Source organism: Setaria viridis, chromosome 2 (assembly GCF_005286985.2).
Source record: "Setaria viridis chromosome 2, Setaria_viridis_v4.0, whole genome shotgun sequence".
Classification (NCBI taxonomy): domain Eukaryota; kingdom Viridiplantae; phylum Streptophyta; class Magnoliopsida; order Poales; family Poaceae; genus Setaria; species Setaria viridis.
Genome location: NC_048264.2, coordinates 35,370,413 through 35,387,086, shown reverse-complemented (window position 1 = coordinate 35,387,086; position 16,674 = coordinate 35,370,413). Strand labels below are relative to the sequence as shown.

Below are 16,674 nucleotides of genomic sequence, written 5' to 3'. Positions count from 1 at the left end.
ACAACTTCCCAAATAGAAGGGTGAAACCTGTAGAGATGTATTTTCATATCATATGACCACTTGGGATAATCCGTCCCATCAAAATAAGGAGGTTTTTTCCAAGTGGACGGATTGAAATTTTGAAGAAGGATTTTGAGATGATGCATTTGTGTAGTTAGGAGGAACTTGATGAAACTCGAAGAAAGGATGCTTGTCTCTTTCTTTCTTGATCCTCTTCTTCATCAACTTATTCGCCTTCTTCTCAATCTTGGCTTTCATCTTCTCTTTTCTTCTTTTCTTAGCCTCCAAGTCCTCACCCTCAAGTTCATCCCTTGAGCTTGAATCATCACTTGAGCTCGCTACATGTACGGAGGGTGGTCGACTCCCTAGGAGCTGACCAAAGGGGTCCACGGGACCTCCTCCAAGTCTTGGAGTAGCACCAACAATGGCAGCGGCTCGAGCGGTGGCTTTTTCGGCGGCGGCAAGTCCATCCCCACCTTAAGACATCTTGAATCCCTTAGTGGTTAAGCCTTAATTAAGAGATTAGGCTCTGATACTAATTGAAAGGATCTAGTGATGCCTAGAAGAGGGTGAATAGGTTCACTTTAAAATTTTCCTTAGAAATTTTGTAGCGGTGTTAGACACGTCAGAACTTCCGATACTATGCCGGAACTTCCGACAGGGTCGAAATTTCCGGTACAGGGGTGGAACTTCCGACGGCAGGAAATGAGCTGAATGAAATTTAAAATAAAACTTGAGCTAATTCTATTTGAATCAAAAGATTAGAAGTGATGAATAGAGACTATTGCAAGTGATATGTATAAGAGGAACTTCACAAATACATAGATCTGTACAAAACAATCTTCTAGGTCAATAAGAACTAGAGGAACACAATAAGCATATGAGACAAAGGATTTGTTTACCGAAGTACCAAAGTTCACTTCCACAAAGGAAGCTACGTCTCCGTTGAGGAGCTCACAAAGAGTCGGGTCCTCACTAACCCTTTACCTCTCTTAATCAACCACAAAGGAGGACGGAGTCACTTACTATGAATCCTCACAAAGAGAATGGGTAATATAAACTTCCCGGGCACACCACACAAAGAGGGCGCTCAAACGGACGATGCCAAACCATCTAGAAGTAAGCTTCAAGAGTAGCAAACGCGAATCAAAGGCCGAAGATGCTTCAAGTGCTCTTGAGATGAACTTGTTGGACCTCACAGTCAAAGTCCCAAGTCTCACACCTCCAACCCTTCTCTCACTCAAGCCCTAGCTCAAAATTCTCAAAAATTTAGCTCAAGGAGAGAGTGGGGAGGAGTATTGAATGCTCAAGAGGGTGTTTGTCTCGGGTTAGGTCAGCAGCCAATGAAGGGGTGATGTGGCGGTATAAATACCTGAACCCCAAAAACTAGCCGTTGTAGACCTATTGAGTGCTTGTCGGAACTTTCGACACAGTTCAAATAAAACGGCTGGGAACCCCTTGCCGTAAGTTACTAGAAACTTCTAGTGCCTTCTATCAGAACTTCCGGCTCTATTAAATTAAATCCGCTGAGCACCCTCTGTCGGAAGTTTTTAAAAACTCCCGGCAGGTGTCAGATCTTCCGATCCCATGTCGGAACTTCCAACACTCACAGAAATTGTGAGACATTAAATGTGTAAATGTGTGAGTGGTATCTCATGGGTGGTTAACATCTCAAACAAGCACTTTGACATCTTCAAGCTATCCATCCGCGTCCCCCTTTATAGTACGGTGTTCGTATACTCAATTTCAAAAATAGAAAGTATAAAAAGGTATTCTTTTATGCTCCAACACCGTTCTTCAATTAAATTGGGGTTCTTTCTTACACCTTTACACTTCTTAGGATTTTAAACCTGTCAATTATTTGCAAAAATCATTAGTCCCCTAATTATACATGTCATCAACACCAAAACCCACTTAGGGGGCCAAATGCACTTTCACTGATGTAACACCACCTCTCCTTCCAGCTAGAATGGGAGTCAATCAGCTCATAATCCAAGTACAAGCCCTTGACCTTCTCCCGCAATTGAGTGTCTGTCCCTCACTACTTCGGTATGGTCCATCCTGGGCCGGGGCTTGACTCTGAAGAACTTACGGAAGAGTTGGAAATGCGGCTGGATTCCAAGAAATGCTTCGCAAAGATGCATGAAAATCGCTATATGCAGAATCGAGTTGGGGTTGAGGTGGAATAACTCCAACTTGTAGTAATTCAGCAACCCGCAGAAGAAGTCTGATGTGGGCAAAGCCAAACCACGCTCAATGAAATGTGTGAAGATTACTGTCTCATGAGTGTAGTTCTCCATTGGCTAGGGGTTGCCGCAGGCTTTTCTCCAGTTGATGAACTCTTGGTCTTGGAGAAGATTGGCATCCACCAAGGCCTGGATGTCCGTCTCCTTTAGCACGGACTTCTTCTAGGTGCACGCTTGGGTTGGTGGGGCCATCTGGTTAGTCTTCCCATACTTGGGTGCCGACAGCTGGATTTCCTTCTTCGTTGCCTTCCTTTTCTTGCTTTCCGCCGCCTTGCTAGAAGTCGCCTTTGTCCCATTCGTGCTGCCACGAGGGTTTTCTTGCGCATGCGCTCGAGGGCTAAGCAGTGGGGGACAATGGCGCTCGAGCTCAAGGATTGGGCAAGCGGCAACGCTAGGGTTATAGTGTGGAAGGTGAAAGGACAGATGGCTCGTGTGAAACGGAAGGGATGATTTCCTCCGTTATTTATAACTGCGACACAGTTAAAATAGCAAGATTAATGGGAATATTCTATTTTTAAACGTCCGTAGTTATCGCTTGACAGTTTCCAATTTTTTTGGAAAGAGATAAGGTTACTGTTGGCGAACAGTCACGTTGACCAGCGGTTGACCCTTATACCCAAACTAGTCGTGTAATAGCTCGGGGGTTGTGTGCCACGTGCCCATCCGGTAAAAAGTTTTTTCTTTGCATTTGAAGGAAAAGAGATGTACAGTTACGAGATCGACCCTCAGCCTGATTCTTCAATTCAACCTAAGGCTCGGGGACTACTCCATATGGAGTGCGATTTTCATCGCATTTCCATATAAAATTCAATATTGAAGATTCAAGACCAAGTTATATGAGGCTTGAGCACATTTTAGCCGCATGGCAGTACTCGAGTACGTTTGAAGGCTCAATCCGATAGAGTACTCGAAGAGCACCACAAACTAGTCGAAAATGCCTACACGAGTACTCGGGACTGCTACATTTGACTAAAAAGTACTCGTGGGCTTGTCGTCCATACATCTATGGGCCCACCAGAAGGTCTAGATAGTCCTAGATACGGGACTGTACATGAGACGTGCCAGACATGGAGACTACGATGCAGGACGGCGTGGTCTACGTGGAGGACAAGAACTAGTCAATGATTAGGAAACTACTCATAGCAATTAGAGTAGGACTCGCTAGTCGAATCTGACTAGTATTCTTGTAAACAATTGACATGTAAGCCTGCCCCCGGCAATATAAGGTGAGGTAGGAACCCGCTCCAAACAAGTTCAATCAATACAATACAACCAACATACAGAACGTAGGGTATTACGCGATCTAAGCAGCCCAAACCTGTCTAAATCGTGTGTTCGAGTTCACCTTTGAGTTCCTGATCTCGGCCAGCCCCACACATAAAACACTACCTCAGGCACCCTCTCGGTAGGTTGCCGGGTCTAAACATCGACAATAACCGATATAACCGATTTCACGTGAATAAAAAATTCAAATGGTTTCATCCTTCTTTTGGCAGAAAAATGGTTTCCATCTTTTGCAAACACGTAGAGTATTATAATTTTTTTTTATCACTCAAAAGGATAAAAAACCGAGTTTTTCTTTGGGGTTTCCGAAAAAAAATACTTTGGGCTGGAACTGTATGCAGACCAAAATCCAATCCGTCTCGGCCCACAGCCCACAAAAGGTCCTCAACGAATTCGGGTTAAGGGGAAGAAACCAAGCGCAAGGCGGCGTCCACTGCTCCCCTTCGTGTTCCGTGTTCCAACTCCGGCGACTCCACCACCACCCGTCGTCCGAGCAGCCAGTCCACTCCGGCCACCGCGATGTCGAGGCGCGGCGATTGGGTCTACGAGAACAACGGCGGGTAGGCTCCCTGCGGCCTTCCTCCCCCTTACTCCGCTCGTCTGCTGGCCGTATCCTCTGCTCTCCAACGAGGGTCTTTTTGGTTATGCAGGACCTGCGTGGCCATCGCCGGCGCTGATTACTGCGTCGTCGCAGCCGACACCCGCCTCTCCGTCGGATACAGCATCCTCACGCGCGACCACTCCAAGATCTGCGACCTGTGAGTCCCCTAACCCAGCCGCTTGCCTCGATCTGCCCGCCTGGGCTTTAGGGTTTGTGGATTGGGAGACTTGAGTAGTGTGAAGTCGGATTGTTGGGAGGGGATACGTGATCCGTAGCAGGATTTGGTGCTGCCGCTGATTGATGTAGCTAGGGTTTGGTCTTTGGAGGATTGGGGCCGAAATTGGGGGAAAATACCTTACTTTACGTTAGGTCTTTTCTTCTGCCTTGTCATTTTTTCGTTAATTGCTAGCTAATTCAGTGCGTTACTCTCTGTATCATATAGTGTTTGATGGGCTTGCGACTGTGATACGTTCTGTAGCCCATCAATTTACTTACCTTAAATAATGCTGATCACACTGGGTTATGTGGTTAATTCTTCCTAGTGTAAGCTTACATGTTCTTGTGTTTGCTCTTGCATTAGGATAAATAGGTTGTATATAACAGTGTACTAAATGCTGGTTACTGAATCAGAAGGGGAACATGCCTTGCTAAAAGGAAAGGAACTCTTGGTTCTGGCAGACTGACAATTCATTAAGATATCATGTAGGGAAGGGCATGTAGGTTTACTCTCATATTGGCTGGGCTGCTGGGATCTTGCTGTTTTCCTCCATCAAGATTTACATTGAGCTTCGACTTTGTCACCACTTAAACCATGGAGTTTTTTCTTCCTGTTGGGTTGTCTCGGGGGTCTTTCTGTTAACATATGTTTTTAAAATGCAAGAGGCAAGACAATGTTCGGTTGAGTTTGTTTTGAACATTTTAGCAGGCTTTGATAGCTGTGTTTTTGTTTGATATATCAAACTTATGTTGTCTGTGTCGGTGTATAATAATTTGCACCTACATACTGGTTTCTCTTGAGCTGCTTTTGTATTGCTACTTATGTACAGATATCTTACAAATAATCATTAAAGATGGCTGGCACTTCTTTTGCTCAGTTCTGATGTGAATTTGTTACGCTACAACTTTATTTGTGCAGAATAGCCTTCCGATGGCTAGTTGTTGATTATTTTGCCCTAAAATTTTGAATTTGAGGCTTTGTTCTATAAAATTATTCTATTTTTTGAATGAATACCATAGATACACAACTAAAGCCTTAATTAAGGATACTCAGTGTCACTAGTATATCATTCTGTTTTGTTTACCTGTGTTGCTGTTATTGGTTGAGGTTCCTCAGTGTCCTTTGTGTGTGCTGTATCAAAAAGATGGTTATGGGCAGCACTTATTTATGTAATATTTATTTAAGGTTGAGCATGCTGCATTGCTGCTCACTCTTAGTGCCCAAAATTCAACATTTTCTCTTATGTGTGTAGGGCTGACAAATGTGTACTAGCATCTTCTGGCTTTCAAGGTGATATTAAGGCTCTGCACAAGAACCTAGCTGCCAGAGAATTGGTAAAGTTTACAACTGGAAACTTTATTAACTTCTGAATTCTTTTATATGTTCATTCCATCTTTTGTTTTGTTGATGTCAAGCAGTTTTCTCATATCAAGCACTAACTACAGCAGCACTGATGTGAGATTGTCTTTCATTTGTCTGTATAGCTATACCAACACCAGCACAATAAAAGGATGAGCTGTCCTGCCATGGCACAGCTGCTCTCCAATACCCTGTACTACAAGCGGTTCTTCCCGTATTATGCCTTCAATGTGCTTGGTGGGCTTGACAGTGAGGGTGAGATTTGTTGATTTGCTGTCTTTGACTTCTTGTTGATGTGTTGTTAAAGCACTCCAATAAGCATGTCCTGTACTTGCACAGGGAAAGGATGTGTGTTCACCTATGATGCTGTTGGTTCCTATGAGAGGACTGGTTACAGTGCTCAGGGAACAGGATCTTCTTTGATCATGCCAGTCTTGGACAATCAACTTAAATCACCTAGCCCTTTATTACTCCCTGCCAGAGTAAGCCCTGAACGTTTGTATAGCGTCCTTGTTTTCCTTGCAGATGTAGACTGGTTCTGCCAACATACTTAAGTAAACGGTGACTAGAAAATAACAATAGCTCTAGAGAGCCTAAGAGTCTTCTCAATGTGTGCAGGATGCTGTCACGCCTTTGTCGGAATCAGAGGCCATCGATCTAGTCAAGGATGTATTTGCATCTGCAACTGAGAGAGACATCTACACTGTAAGTTGCATTCGCTCATTGCAAAAATTGCGTGTTTGTTTCTCTTTGATGTATACCATTGTGCTGATCCAAAACATGCAAAATATGCAGGGAGACAAGTTGGAAATCGTAGTCATTAACAAAGCTGGGACCAAGCGTGAGTACATTGAGCTGAGGAAGGACTAAAGCTGTTACTTGTGCTGCAGCTGCCATTTGCTTCCAACGTGTTCCCTGGACTTGGGATGTATGCCTAAAGCTGTCGCTTCATAGAAACACTCGTGTTTGCTTGCATCTGTGCTGTACCAGGATTCAGTGAGCTTTTTTTTTGTTTGTTGAAACAAATTGCTTTGATGCTGAAGTGATATTTATTGGCAGAAAGGCTACGATGTTTGGGAGCACCACATGAATAGCTTGATCCGAATGTAAGATGTCTTCTTCTCGATAGAGAAAAGGACAGAAATGCCTAGAAAATTCTTGTAGCAAGAGTGGATGGTAGACTCCACAAAGATCAAGTTAACCTGCAGGAAGTTTTCTTAGTTGAAGTTTTCAATATCATATTACACATCATAGGTGCATAAACTTGCAGGTTTTTCAGTAGAGCTTACACGCACTCAAAAGGGAATGTACACAATGAATACCATAAGCCATAGCGTTTATAAGAAAATCTCGATAAACTTTTAAATTGAACTGATATAGGAGTAGTACTTCATACTAAAAAAAATTAGAAATCCTCATCCAAAATTCAGAATTTAGAACACACAAGGGCAAAGCTGCAAGGGGTCAGGTCCACCTACTCCCGTACTCCGCGAAGCGTGAATCAAGCCGCCGGGCAGCCGCCGACCCGAACGAAACATCGTCTTCTCTTCAGTGTTCCCACCCCATCTCAGACCTCAACTACTACTCCAATCAGGGGAGGAAGCAACCACCACCAGTCGGGGGAGGAAGCGAACCGGACATGGCGTCGGCGAAGATAGCGCCGTCGATGCTCTCATCGGACTTCGCCAACCTCGCCTCGGAGGCCGAGCGCATGGTCCGCCTCGGCGCCGACTGGCTCCACATGGACATCATGGTACGATCCACCTCCGGCCAATCCCGTCCTTGTCCCTCGAGGGCGCAGCCGCGCTCGTACGAAAACGATACTGGCCTCTGATCCGAACAATAGATTCTTGGGTAGGGTTGAGTACGCTACGGTAGCAGTTCTGGGTATATAGTTGTGTCCTGTGGCGAGAGGCCAGGATCGAGCTATTGTTGACTAACTTCCTGTTGGATGAATTACCATGCGAATTCGATTCCATGCAGTGCTATGGCATTTAGAGTGACGCCTATTCTGTAGGATTTATTCAGAATTGGCTTTTTGTGTCTTTGATCCTACCCTGAGTGTATTACTATGTATGTCTGCATGAAAAGTTAGCTGAATTTTGACCTTGCTCTGCATCAGTTTCAGTTTCCTGCTCATGCTGTCCTCAAGCATTTGTTTCATGGTAGCCTTGCAGTTGTGCGCTTGTGTATTCAGTTTTGCTGAACTCCGCTGCCTCTGTTATTCAGCAGGATATTTTTGTACATGTTTGTATGAATTGATGATAATTTTTATTCGAAATTTAAAGGTTATCTTATGCTGACCTCTGTTTTATTTTTCATATTTTCTTACAGGATGGGTGAGTCGGTCTCTACTTTCCAATGCGGATATGTTGCATCTGTTTTGGTTTGCTACTGAAGTGTCTAATGGTGATGAGGACCTAGTTTGTTCTCAAGTATCTTTTCCCCCTTTAAGTTGCTCAAATGATTGTAAGATCTCTTATTCTGGTTTACGGGAATTACCTTAGAATGTAGGCATGCCTGAAATCAACATCTCCTACCAGATTGTCACTGTCCTTACCACCCGTTCAGATCCTTCTTGTTCAGTTTTTGCCTGCCTCTCGATTACCCTATATGTGTTTCCTATCATAATATTCTATACATATACATATATCTAGAATTTTGGGGAGCTTATTATGTAACTTATCTAGAGTCTAGAATTAAAATGGAGACCTGCACATTCAAAAGTACATGGAAACAATAAACCTGAATGTTATCTGAACCAACCTATGAAAGGAAACAGTAGATATTTAGTTTTGCTTTTGGCATACCTTTTGGAATGTAATCCTGCCACTGATAAAAGCATTAAAAGATTGCAAGTTGCAAAAAATGAAAAAATAAAGTTTCAATAAGCATCAGGTGGTCATCTGCCAACCGTTATGCTGTTCACTCTATTCTGTTGGATTGGGATCAACAATCCAACATGCTGCTCACTCTGTTTTTTTGCACCGAGATCAACAATCCAGCATTGTCTCAGCACAAAATAGAGAAAATAAGCATTGTTTTCAAGATGGTGAAGAATGCTCGTGTCATGTTTGTTATATGAATGGGATTACACCAGAGCAATTTATTATGAACAAGTGTCACTTTTTCATTATGTAATCACTTAATTCACCAGGGAACAATTTTTTTTAAAAAAATAATGTCTGAAATATTATTTCAATGTTATAAGCTATGTTGATGTCTGTCAAAAAGGATTAATTCTTATTATAAAGTTACCAAGTTTGAATGAAGAATTCCAATTTGTAATTGAAAAATTGAGGATAAATTAGTTCTAACAGTTAAAAAATAACTTATCCTGTAAGTACTTTATTTTAACTATGCTGGCTATTTGCAAATGCAGGCACTTCGTTCCTAATCTGACTATTGGGGCTCCAGTGATTCAGAGCTTGAGGAAACACACCAAGTATGGTGATCTTTCTTTCCTTTGCTTATTGATGACTTTTGTTTCTATGGGCACCAAGTGATGCTGACCCCTTGTTGATTTCTAGAGCATATTTGGACTGCCATCTTATGGTCACAAATCCTTCAGATTATGTAGAACCATTGGGAAAGGCCGGCGCCTCAGGATTCACATTCCATATTGAAGTAACCAGAGGTAAACTCACTTCTGTTGGCAGATGGTGTATTCTTTTTCAGTTTTTCTCATCTCATGGAAATTCTTGATGCAGAAAACTGGCAAGAGCTCATCCAAAGCATTAAATCGAAGGGTATGAGGCCTGGTGTATCATTGAGGCCAGGAACTCCAGTGGAGGAAGTTTTTCCCCTGGTAACTTCATGCACTCAATACAACTTCTGAAGTATCATGTATACATAGAACATAAACCTTTTATACCAAGTCCATTAGTATGACTTCTGATTTTTATGCATCCTTATTGATAACTGTTCACAGCGGAAGTAAGCTTATATTCATCTACTCTAAGATTGTACGGTTTCTGAATTTCGTGTTGCCATCTGGGTTTCAATGTTTCGTAAATGTCAGTCTGGGTGTATGTTCTCTGATAGTTCTGAAGTTATAAACCCTTGGAAGTTGTTTGTGTAATGGTGTTTGTTGATGTATGTACTGTGCCATTCCAGCAATTGTGCCCTTTGTCGACATCTAAACCCTGTTTATCAATTTGACAAATGCCTTCTATTGTTTTTGTTCAGATGTTCAATAATCATTTACTATAACCAGCAGCATTTCCGCACCAAAAGTATTTGTACTGTGTAGTGAATCCCTAATCCAGCCTGTGATGCTCAAGCCTTTTTGATGGGACTTATTTTACCGTTGGTGTTATTGACTATTAATCGCAGAACTTATTTCAGCTATCTTCTCCAATCTTTTCTGAATGTGTAACATATGGACATTTCTTGTTGTGAGATTTTGTGAAGCCATGAAGTGTTTATTTATGAGAAAATTACAGGTCGAAGCAGCAAATCCGGTGGAATTGGTTCTTGTGATGACAGTTGAACCTGGCTTTGGTGGTCAGAAGTTCATGCCAGAAATGATGGACAAGGTATTGTTGTTTGTTAGAATGCCATTTAGCTCCCCAGTTTCTTCATTCTATATTTATGATAGAGTTCAATTCTGCTCACTTTCTGAAATCTGGTTAAATTAGGTTCGTACACTGAGAAGGAAGTACCCTACCCTTGACATAGAGGTAAAACACCATCCCTGTCCACATATTCTGCAACGGCCATGGCAATTTTTATGGCCATCTTCAATTCGCTGAAATTAGTTTGTGATTTTGCTTTTAGGTCGATGGTGGTCTAGGTCCTTCAACCATCGATGTAGCAGCATCTGCTGGGGCCAACTGCATTGTCGCTGGAAGCTCCATATTTGGCGCTGCTGACCCAGGAGAGGTCATATCGGTGCTTAGGAAGAGCGTCGAGGGCCCTCAGAACAAAAGCTGATTTTTGTAATATGCTATTTCTGCTGTACACTAGATCCACTCTGCACGTTGATCATATAAACAGATCCTCAGATTGCAATAAAAACTGTCAAGCGAGAATAAAATTCAGTGTTGGCCCTGATGCCACGGTGTGAGTGTCATGTAACCACATTTTCTTTTTTAAAGAACAACCTGAGTGTGTGTTTCCTTATATCTTTCTTGTAAATCTTACTGTGCTGTCAAGAAAGGATGAAAGATCTTGCTTGTGCTTTCGTCAAGCGGCATGGCTGTTTACAAATAACCAAGGCTCCCTCTGATCACGAATGTAAGTCGTTTCAGGATTCCTACTGGTAAAGTTTTTTTTTTAACTGACAATCAATGCAAGAAAAAGCAAATTCACTACTCCCTTCGTTTCGGCTAACTATATTTCCAAAGTGACATATTCATGACCGGATAAGAGCTCATGCCTTTTCTCATTCGGTAATGCTGTAGAATTGACGTCCAGAATCTTAAAAAAATCGGACGGCTTGACCTATGTTGCAAACGGCTTGACCTATGTTGCAATAGTTAAGTATCGATGTTGCAACTATTGTTTATGCATGTTTCATAGTGAATGTTGCATGAAACATAATATTCATGTTGTGGTGGGAATTTTCTATCCCAGAATCGAATGATGTAGTCATTTTTTCGTATATTTTTTAATATTGCAACCATAGATTTTCGATATTGCAAAATGTTTTGTTTTGATGTTGTAACGGACCGTTTGATGGCAAAATTCCCATCGAACGTCCGGACGCTAGCAGTGCCGTTTCTCATTTAGCACAAGACTTGTGCATTGCTCCTTCCTCACTAGCAAACACGAGGACATTAAGAAATAAGAACTATAAGAAGCACGCGCACATTGTGCTTCAGGAACAAGTCAAAATCAACGTTAGTTTAGGATGTTGATAGGCTACCGGCCATCTGATCAATTCGCTTGAGCATGTATACGGTACAGAAAGTCTGAACCACTTCTCCTCAAGAAAAAGAAGAAAGTCTGAACCACTGAATGCTGATAGTCATTTGATCCAGGCGCCCAAGACAATGCATGGTGACAGTGCTCGTCCTGATCCAGTTTGCAACTAGCCAAAGGGAACAGAGCAGGAGAACCTGCCGTAGCAGACAGGCGAAACCGAACGCATCTTGCCCTGTGCCGGCGGTGTGCGGACGTGCGGTGTGCCTCCCCTGCGCATCATGTTCCTCGTCCACTGAACAACGTGCACTTCCCAAATTCCCAGCCTCCCTGCACCGTTGCCCTCATCCGGCAGCGCGGCCCGCGTTCATTCCAAGCCCACCAGGAAAAAAGAGCCCCACCGACCGACTGAAACCCGCGAATCACCCATCCCGAATCCCGATCGGCCGGCGGCGCGGGGGGCGAGATGCCGGAGAAGGCGGTCGACGACGTCATGGAGGCGGCGGTGGGGGCGCACTTCAGCGGCCTCCGCCTCGAGGCGCTCCGCCTCTCCTCCCCCTCCGCCCCATCCTCCCCTTCCTCCGCCAGGGCCTCCCCCGGCGCCGCAGCCGCTGCCCATTCCAACGGCACCGTCTACGCCAACGGCACTGCGGCCGCCGCGGCGGTGGAGCTCGCCTCCCCTCCCGCCGCTCGGCAGCCCTTCGTCATCGGTAGGTCGCTCTTCCGGTCCCCAACCCCCTTTCCCGTGCTTTACGAGTGGCCGCTCCTCATTCTGGTGGTCCTGTTTGTGAATTTCCGCTTGATTTTTTTTTCTCTCAAGGGGTTTCGGGAGGAACGGCGTCGGGGAAGACGACGGTGTGCGACATGATCATCCAGCAGCTGCACGACCACCGCGTCGTGCTCGTGAACCAGGTCAGTGTTGTCACTGCTGCTTCTGCGGCTGGATTCATTTTGGTTCGAGAGCTTCACCGGCTGCTACTGCTTTGTCTTGTTATACATTTTGCTCTGTAGTTTATTGGTTTTGTATAGTGTGTCCAAGCTATGCAGTTTATCCAGTTTGGAGATCAGGGATAGTAGCGTAGTCATTTACTTAGATATGAAAGCTGAGATTTCTGTGAATCTGTATGCCAATGCTTAGCAAGTTCGTGCACTCTTCCATATTAACTACCTTGTGGAATCACATTGGTCAGAATAGCTACTGTGAACTAGGTTTGACTTCTGAAGAAGCTTGATCTCATTTTGGGCTTGTAATTTTGCAGGATTCGTTCTATCGTGGCCTAACTGCTGAAGAATCTGCACATGCCCAAGACTACAATTTTGATCACCCTGGTACTTCATTTGCCATTTGGAATATCCTACCTGTGGTAGTGATAGAGCGCTAATTGACTATTCTTTTGTTGAAATGTGAGATAACTGTATTCTTTTCTTGCAGATGCATTTGATACAGAACAACTTCTGGAATGCATGGGACAGCTGAAACGTGCTCAGCCTGTAAATGTTCCTATATATGATTTCAAGAAGCACCGACGGTGCTCTGAAACCTTTAGGAAGGTAGCAATTACTTGTAAACCTGCCAGCATGATAAAGTTGCCTTTCCTTTGTGAGTTCGAGTTCATGACATTGGCCTTTTGAATAACTTGAGAGATCTTTTGTTTCCTTTTATTTCCTATTTCTGTGTTGAAAAGTGCCAAACTCGTGTAACCTGATATGCTTCACAACGTTTTTCCTAACTATTGGTGGTCTAATTTCATTTTGTCAGGTCAATGCATCAGATGTCATCATTTTGGAGGGAATTTTAGTCTTTCATGATCAGAGAGTTCGCAACCTGATGGACATGAAAATTTTTGTGGACACAGGTTTCTCCTCTTTGCTACTGTTATTTTGGTTTGCTGTAGCATTTATTAGGTTCTTCTAGTATTAGCTGAAATTTTGTTTGTTTCTTTTTTGGTTCCATGATGCACCCATCAGATGCTGATATTAGGCTCGCTCGAAGAATCAGGCGTGATACAGTTGAAAGAGGTAGAGATATTAGCTCGGTGCTTGACCAGGTGATTCACATATTTTATAACCTTGTGGTTTATCTTTATGCCCACTCCATGTTTCCTTTTTTAATGTATAAATTACTGTATTATAACACAAAATTCTTCTGCCATGTGTAGTATGGAAGATTTGTGAAGCCAGCATTCGATGATTTTGTTCTTCCTTCAAAGAAGTATGCTGACGTGATTATTCCACGAGGAGGTGATAACCATGTAGCAGTTGATCTAATTGTTCAACATATCTGTACAAAGCTTGGTCAGCATGACTTGTGCAAAATCTATCCTAATGTTCATGTAGTTCAATCAACTTTTCAGGTAAAGCTACTAATCCTTACAAATCTTTTAAATTAACACTGTTATTTTTCTGATTTCATAATTCCCTTTTCCTTTTATAATCAATTTTGACAGATCCGAGGAATGCACACTCTTATTCGTGATAGGGACATCACTACACCTGACTTTGTTTTTTATTCAGATCGGTTGATTCGTTTGGTACTACTATATTTTCATAGCCTTTATTTCCCTTCTTTAGTTTCATGGCTGAGTTAATTCATTTAACTCATGTATGAAATTTGCCATGTCAGGTAGTAGAGCATGGTCTGGGGCATTTGCCATTTACAGAAAAGCAGGTTATTACTCCAACAGGTATTTTGCAAGTGGCACCATATATCTTGCTTCCACTTAGTTGTCACCTTATTTATTTATGTTCCCATCTTGTCCCATCCAGAATGTTTGACTTTTAGATTTGGGTTCTCCACAAACATCTTATGTAACTATTTAGAATACTTTGATACTGTATGACATCTTAGTTGCTAAAACAGTCTACCATTAGTTTCGAAAGACTCAGCCACCTTAACAAGATATTACCAGATTAATTACCCATTGTTAATACGGTAACTAATTTGTGTAAGTGTGACTGATGTGCCACATTGTTACATAGCTAGCTGACTTTTCGTACTGCTGATGATATTATTATGCTTTGAAGTGGCAATTTGTGGTTGGCTATAAAATTGGTTCAGAAAAGATTTGATTTTGTATGTCTGAAGTTTCTTTGGGAACCAAACTAAAAAGATTGTTGATGGTCCTTTTCATATCAGACAACTTTGTCTTTTCGTCAAAATTTTGCTAGGTGTATATTTACTTTGGGTAATAAAAATACATTTTCTTGACTGAACATCATCTCATGCCACATCTGTTTGGTTCAGGATCTGTTTATATGGGAGTCGATTTCTGCAAGAAGCTCTGTGGAGTGTCTATTGTGCGAAGGTAAGCAAAAAAGCTACTGTCAACCCCAATAAACAAGTACAAACATTTTCAGAAGCGGGGAACTTAGTGATAGGCAGTTGGACACATACCCTACCATGGCACATAATATATGTTAAACAATCATGCGCAGCAGTAATTGTTATGCATAGAGCTTTGTATTGTCGTGGCATGTAGAACCTTTTGCTTTCAGTATTCGCCATGCTGTTGAAACATACTATTGTTAACCAGACTCCTTAAGTACTTATGTACGCATTATCCTCTTGTTTACTCCTTTCCTTGTAGGTTTCATACTTTACCATCATGAATCTTTATGACCGCATGGTGCTTAATACGTTCACATTTGTGTGCAATCAACCTGTAATGTCATGACATTGTCCGTTGCATGTATTAGTTCCCTAATTTACCCTTTGGATGTATGCATTTTTGCAGTTGATCTTGTGCACATTTTTAATGTATTAATAGAGTTATAGAGTAATGAGTTCTGTTTATACGTCATTTCATTGCAGTGGTGAGAGCATGGAGAATGCATTGCGTGCTTGCTGTAAAGGAATAAAAATTGGAAAAATTCTAATACATCGTGTTGGAGACAACGGACAGCAGGTAAGCATTCAGATTCCATGATATGATTTCTAAAAATAACTTTGGATTGATCAAATTTGTCCCCATGAATAACTGCAACACTTTCTGCATCTAGCTCGTATATCACAAACTTCCAATGGATATTGCTGAACGGCATGTTCTACTTTTGGATCCAGTGCTTGGTACAGGTCAGTTCTGCCTGCTATTCTGTTTCTGCTCATTGTCTGTTCAAACTGAAGGAATCTGATTTAGGTTGTAACAGTAAAAATGAAAATTCCTTGAAATTTCGCATGTGCATGTAAAAATCATTTGCACTGTGAGTTATCATGATACAATATCATTCAAGGATAATTAATCTTGCAGTCACAGATGTACAATCAATGAACCGAGAATCTTGTTTATTAGCATATCTGTTAGGACATGCTCTCAACTTTGTAAAATCTGATGCCGTGGTGAATAAACTGGTCATTCTTTGTACTGTGTCCTGAATAAATAAAGTGTGGCCCTACCTTAAGAAATGTGCTTGATAATGAGTTCTTTGTATATATCGGGCTATCAGCAAATAGCAGAAGTTCATCTCACTTTACCCACTATTGATGAGCTACTTTGTTGTTTTGTAGGCAATTCGGCAAATCAAGCTATTGACCTTCTTATAAGAAAAGGTGTTCCTGAGGACCGAATCATTTTCCTAAATCTCATCTCGGTATATCTCTTTGCACAGCGAACGGCTCTTGATGTCTCTTTCTTCAAGTTGCATAACGCCTGCCACATCTTTTTTTTTTTTTGGATGCAGGCTCCTGAAGGGATTCAATGCGTTTGCAAGCGATTCCCGTTGCTGAAGATCGTAACATCAGAGATCGATTATGGTCTGAACGAGGAATTCAGGGTCATCCCTGGACTGGGAGAGTATGGGGATCGCTACTTTGGCACAGACAATTGATGCCTCATGCCACCATCGAAATCTCCCTTGATCCCCGGAGAGGGATGATACATTGGTCGTAATGTTTACTGTGGAAGGCTGTAGTTGTGTTTAGTAGTGGTACAACCTCCTGCATAAGTTGGACAGAGGGGAAATCCGAGAGAATCGTTTGTAAACTCTATGGTGTACATTTGTAGCCTTGTGCGGGTGTGCATTAGATGCTTTAATCAATACCTGATGTTTTAAATAAGCGTTCTTCCGATTCGATGTTCTTGCTCTTGTGAATATTTTTTTTTTGA

General features: G+C 42.3%; 3 protein-coding genes across 3 annotated transcripts; all 3 read left to right on the top strand.

The window, feature by feature from the left end:
* The first annotated feature begins 3,929 nt into the window (after nucleotides 1-3,929).
* Nucleotides 3,930-6,792, top strand: LOC117843629 (proteasome subunit beta type-1). The gene is made up of 7 exons (XM_034724281.2): nucleotides 3,930-4,090; nucleotides 4,181-4,288; nucleotides 5,601-5,682; nucleotides 5,833-5,962; nucleotides 6,047-6,189; nucleotides 6,326-6,412; nucleotides 6,503-6,792. The coding sequence occupies exons 1-7, from the start codon at nucleotides 4,050-4,052 to the stop codon at nucleotides 6,575-6,577; spliced, it is 666 nt and encodes a 221-aa protein (XP_034580172.1). The 5' UTR covers nucleotides 3,930-4,049; the 3' UTR covers nucleotides 6,578-6,792.
* A 357-nt stretch (nucleotides 6,793-7,149) lies between these two features.
* Nucleotides 7,150-10,898, top strand: LOC117843628 (ribulose-phosphate 3-epimerase, cytoplasmic isoform). Its single transcript, XM_034724280.2, has 8 exons — nucleotides 7,150-7,460; nucleotides 8,042-8,046; nucleotides 9,090-9,152; nucleotides 9,238-9,344; nucleotides 9,418-9,515; nucleotides 10,153-10,245; nucleotides 10,348-10,389; nucleotides 10,487-10,898. Exons 1-8 carry the CDS (start codon nucleotides 7,347-7,349, stop codon nucleotides 10,640-10,642), a joined length of 678 nt encoding a protein of 225 aa, XP_034580171.1. The 5' UTR covers nucleotides 7,150-7,346; the 3' UTR covers nucleotides 10,643-10,898.
* Nucleotides 10,899-11,705: 807 nt separating this feature from the next.
* Nucleotides 11,706-16,646, top strand: LOC117843627 (uridine/cytidine kinase UKL1, chloroplastic). The gene is made up of 14 exons (XM_034724279.2): nucleotides 11,706-12,282; nucleotides 12,393-12,484; nucleotides 12,832-12,901; nucleotides 13,005-13,123; nucleotides 13,332-13,428; nucleotides 13,541-13,620; nucleotides 13,732-13,926; nucleotides 14,020-14,103; nucleotides 14,196-14,256; nucleotides 14,817-14,877; nucleotides 15,384-15,477; nucleotides 15,572-15,644; nucleotides 16,077-16,159; nucleotides 16,250-16,646. The coding sequence occupies exons 1-14, from the start codon at nucleotides 12,039-12,041 to the stop codon at nucleotides 16,394-16,396; spliced, it is 1,500 nt and encodes a 499-aa protein (XP_034580170.1). The 5' UTR covers nucleotides 11,706-12,038; the 3' UTR covers nucleotides 16,397-16,646.
* Nucleotides 16,647-16,674: the final 28 nt, after the last annotated feature.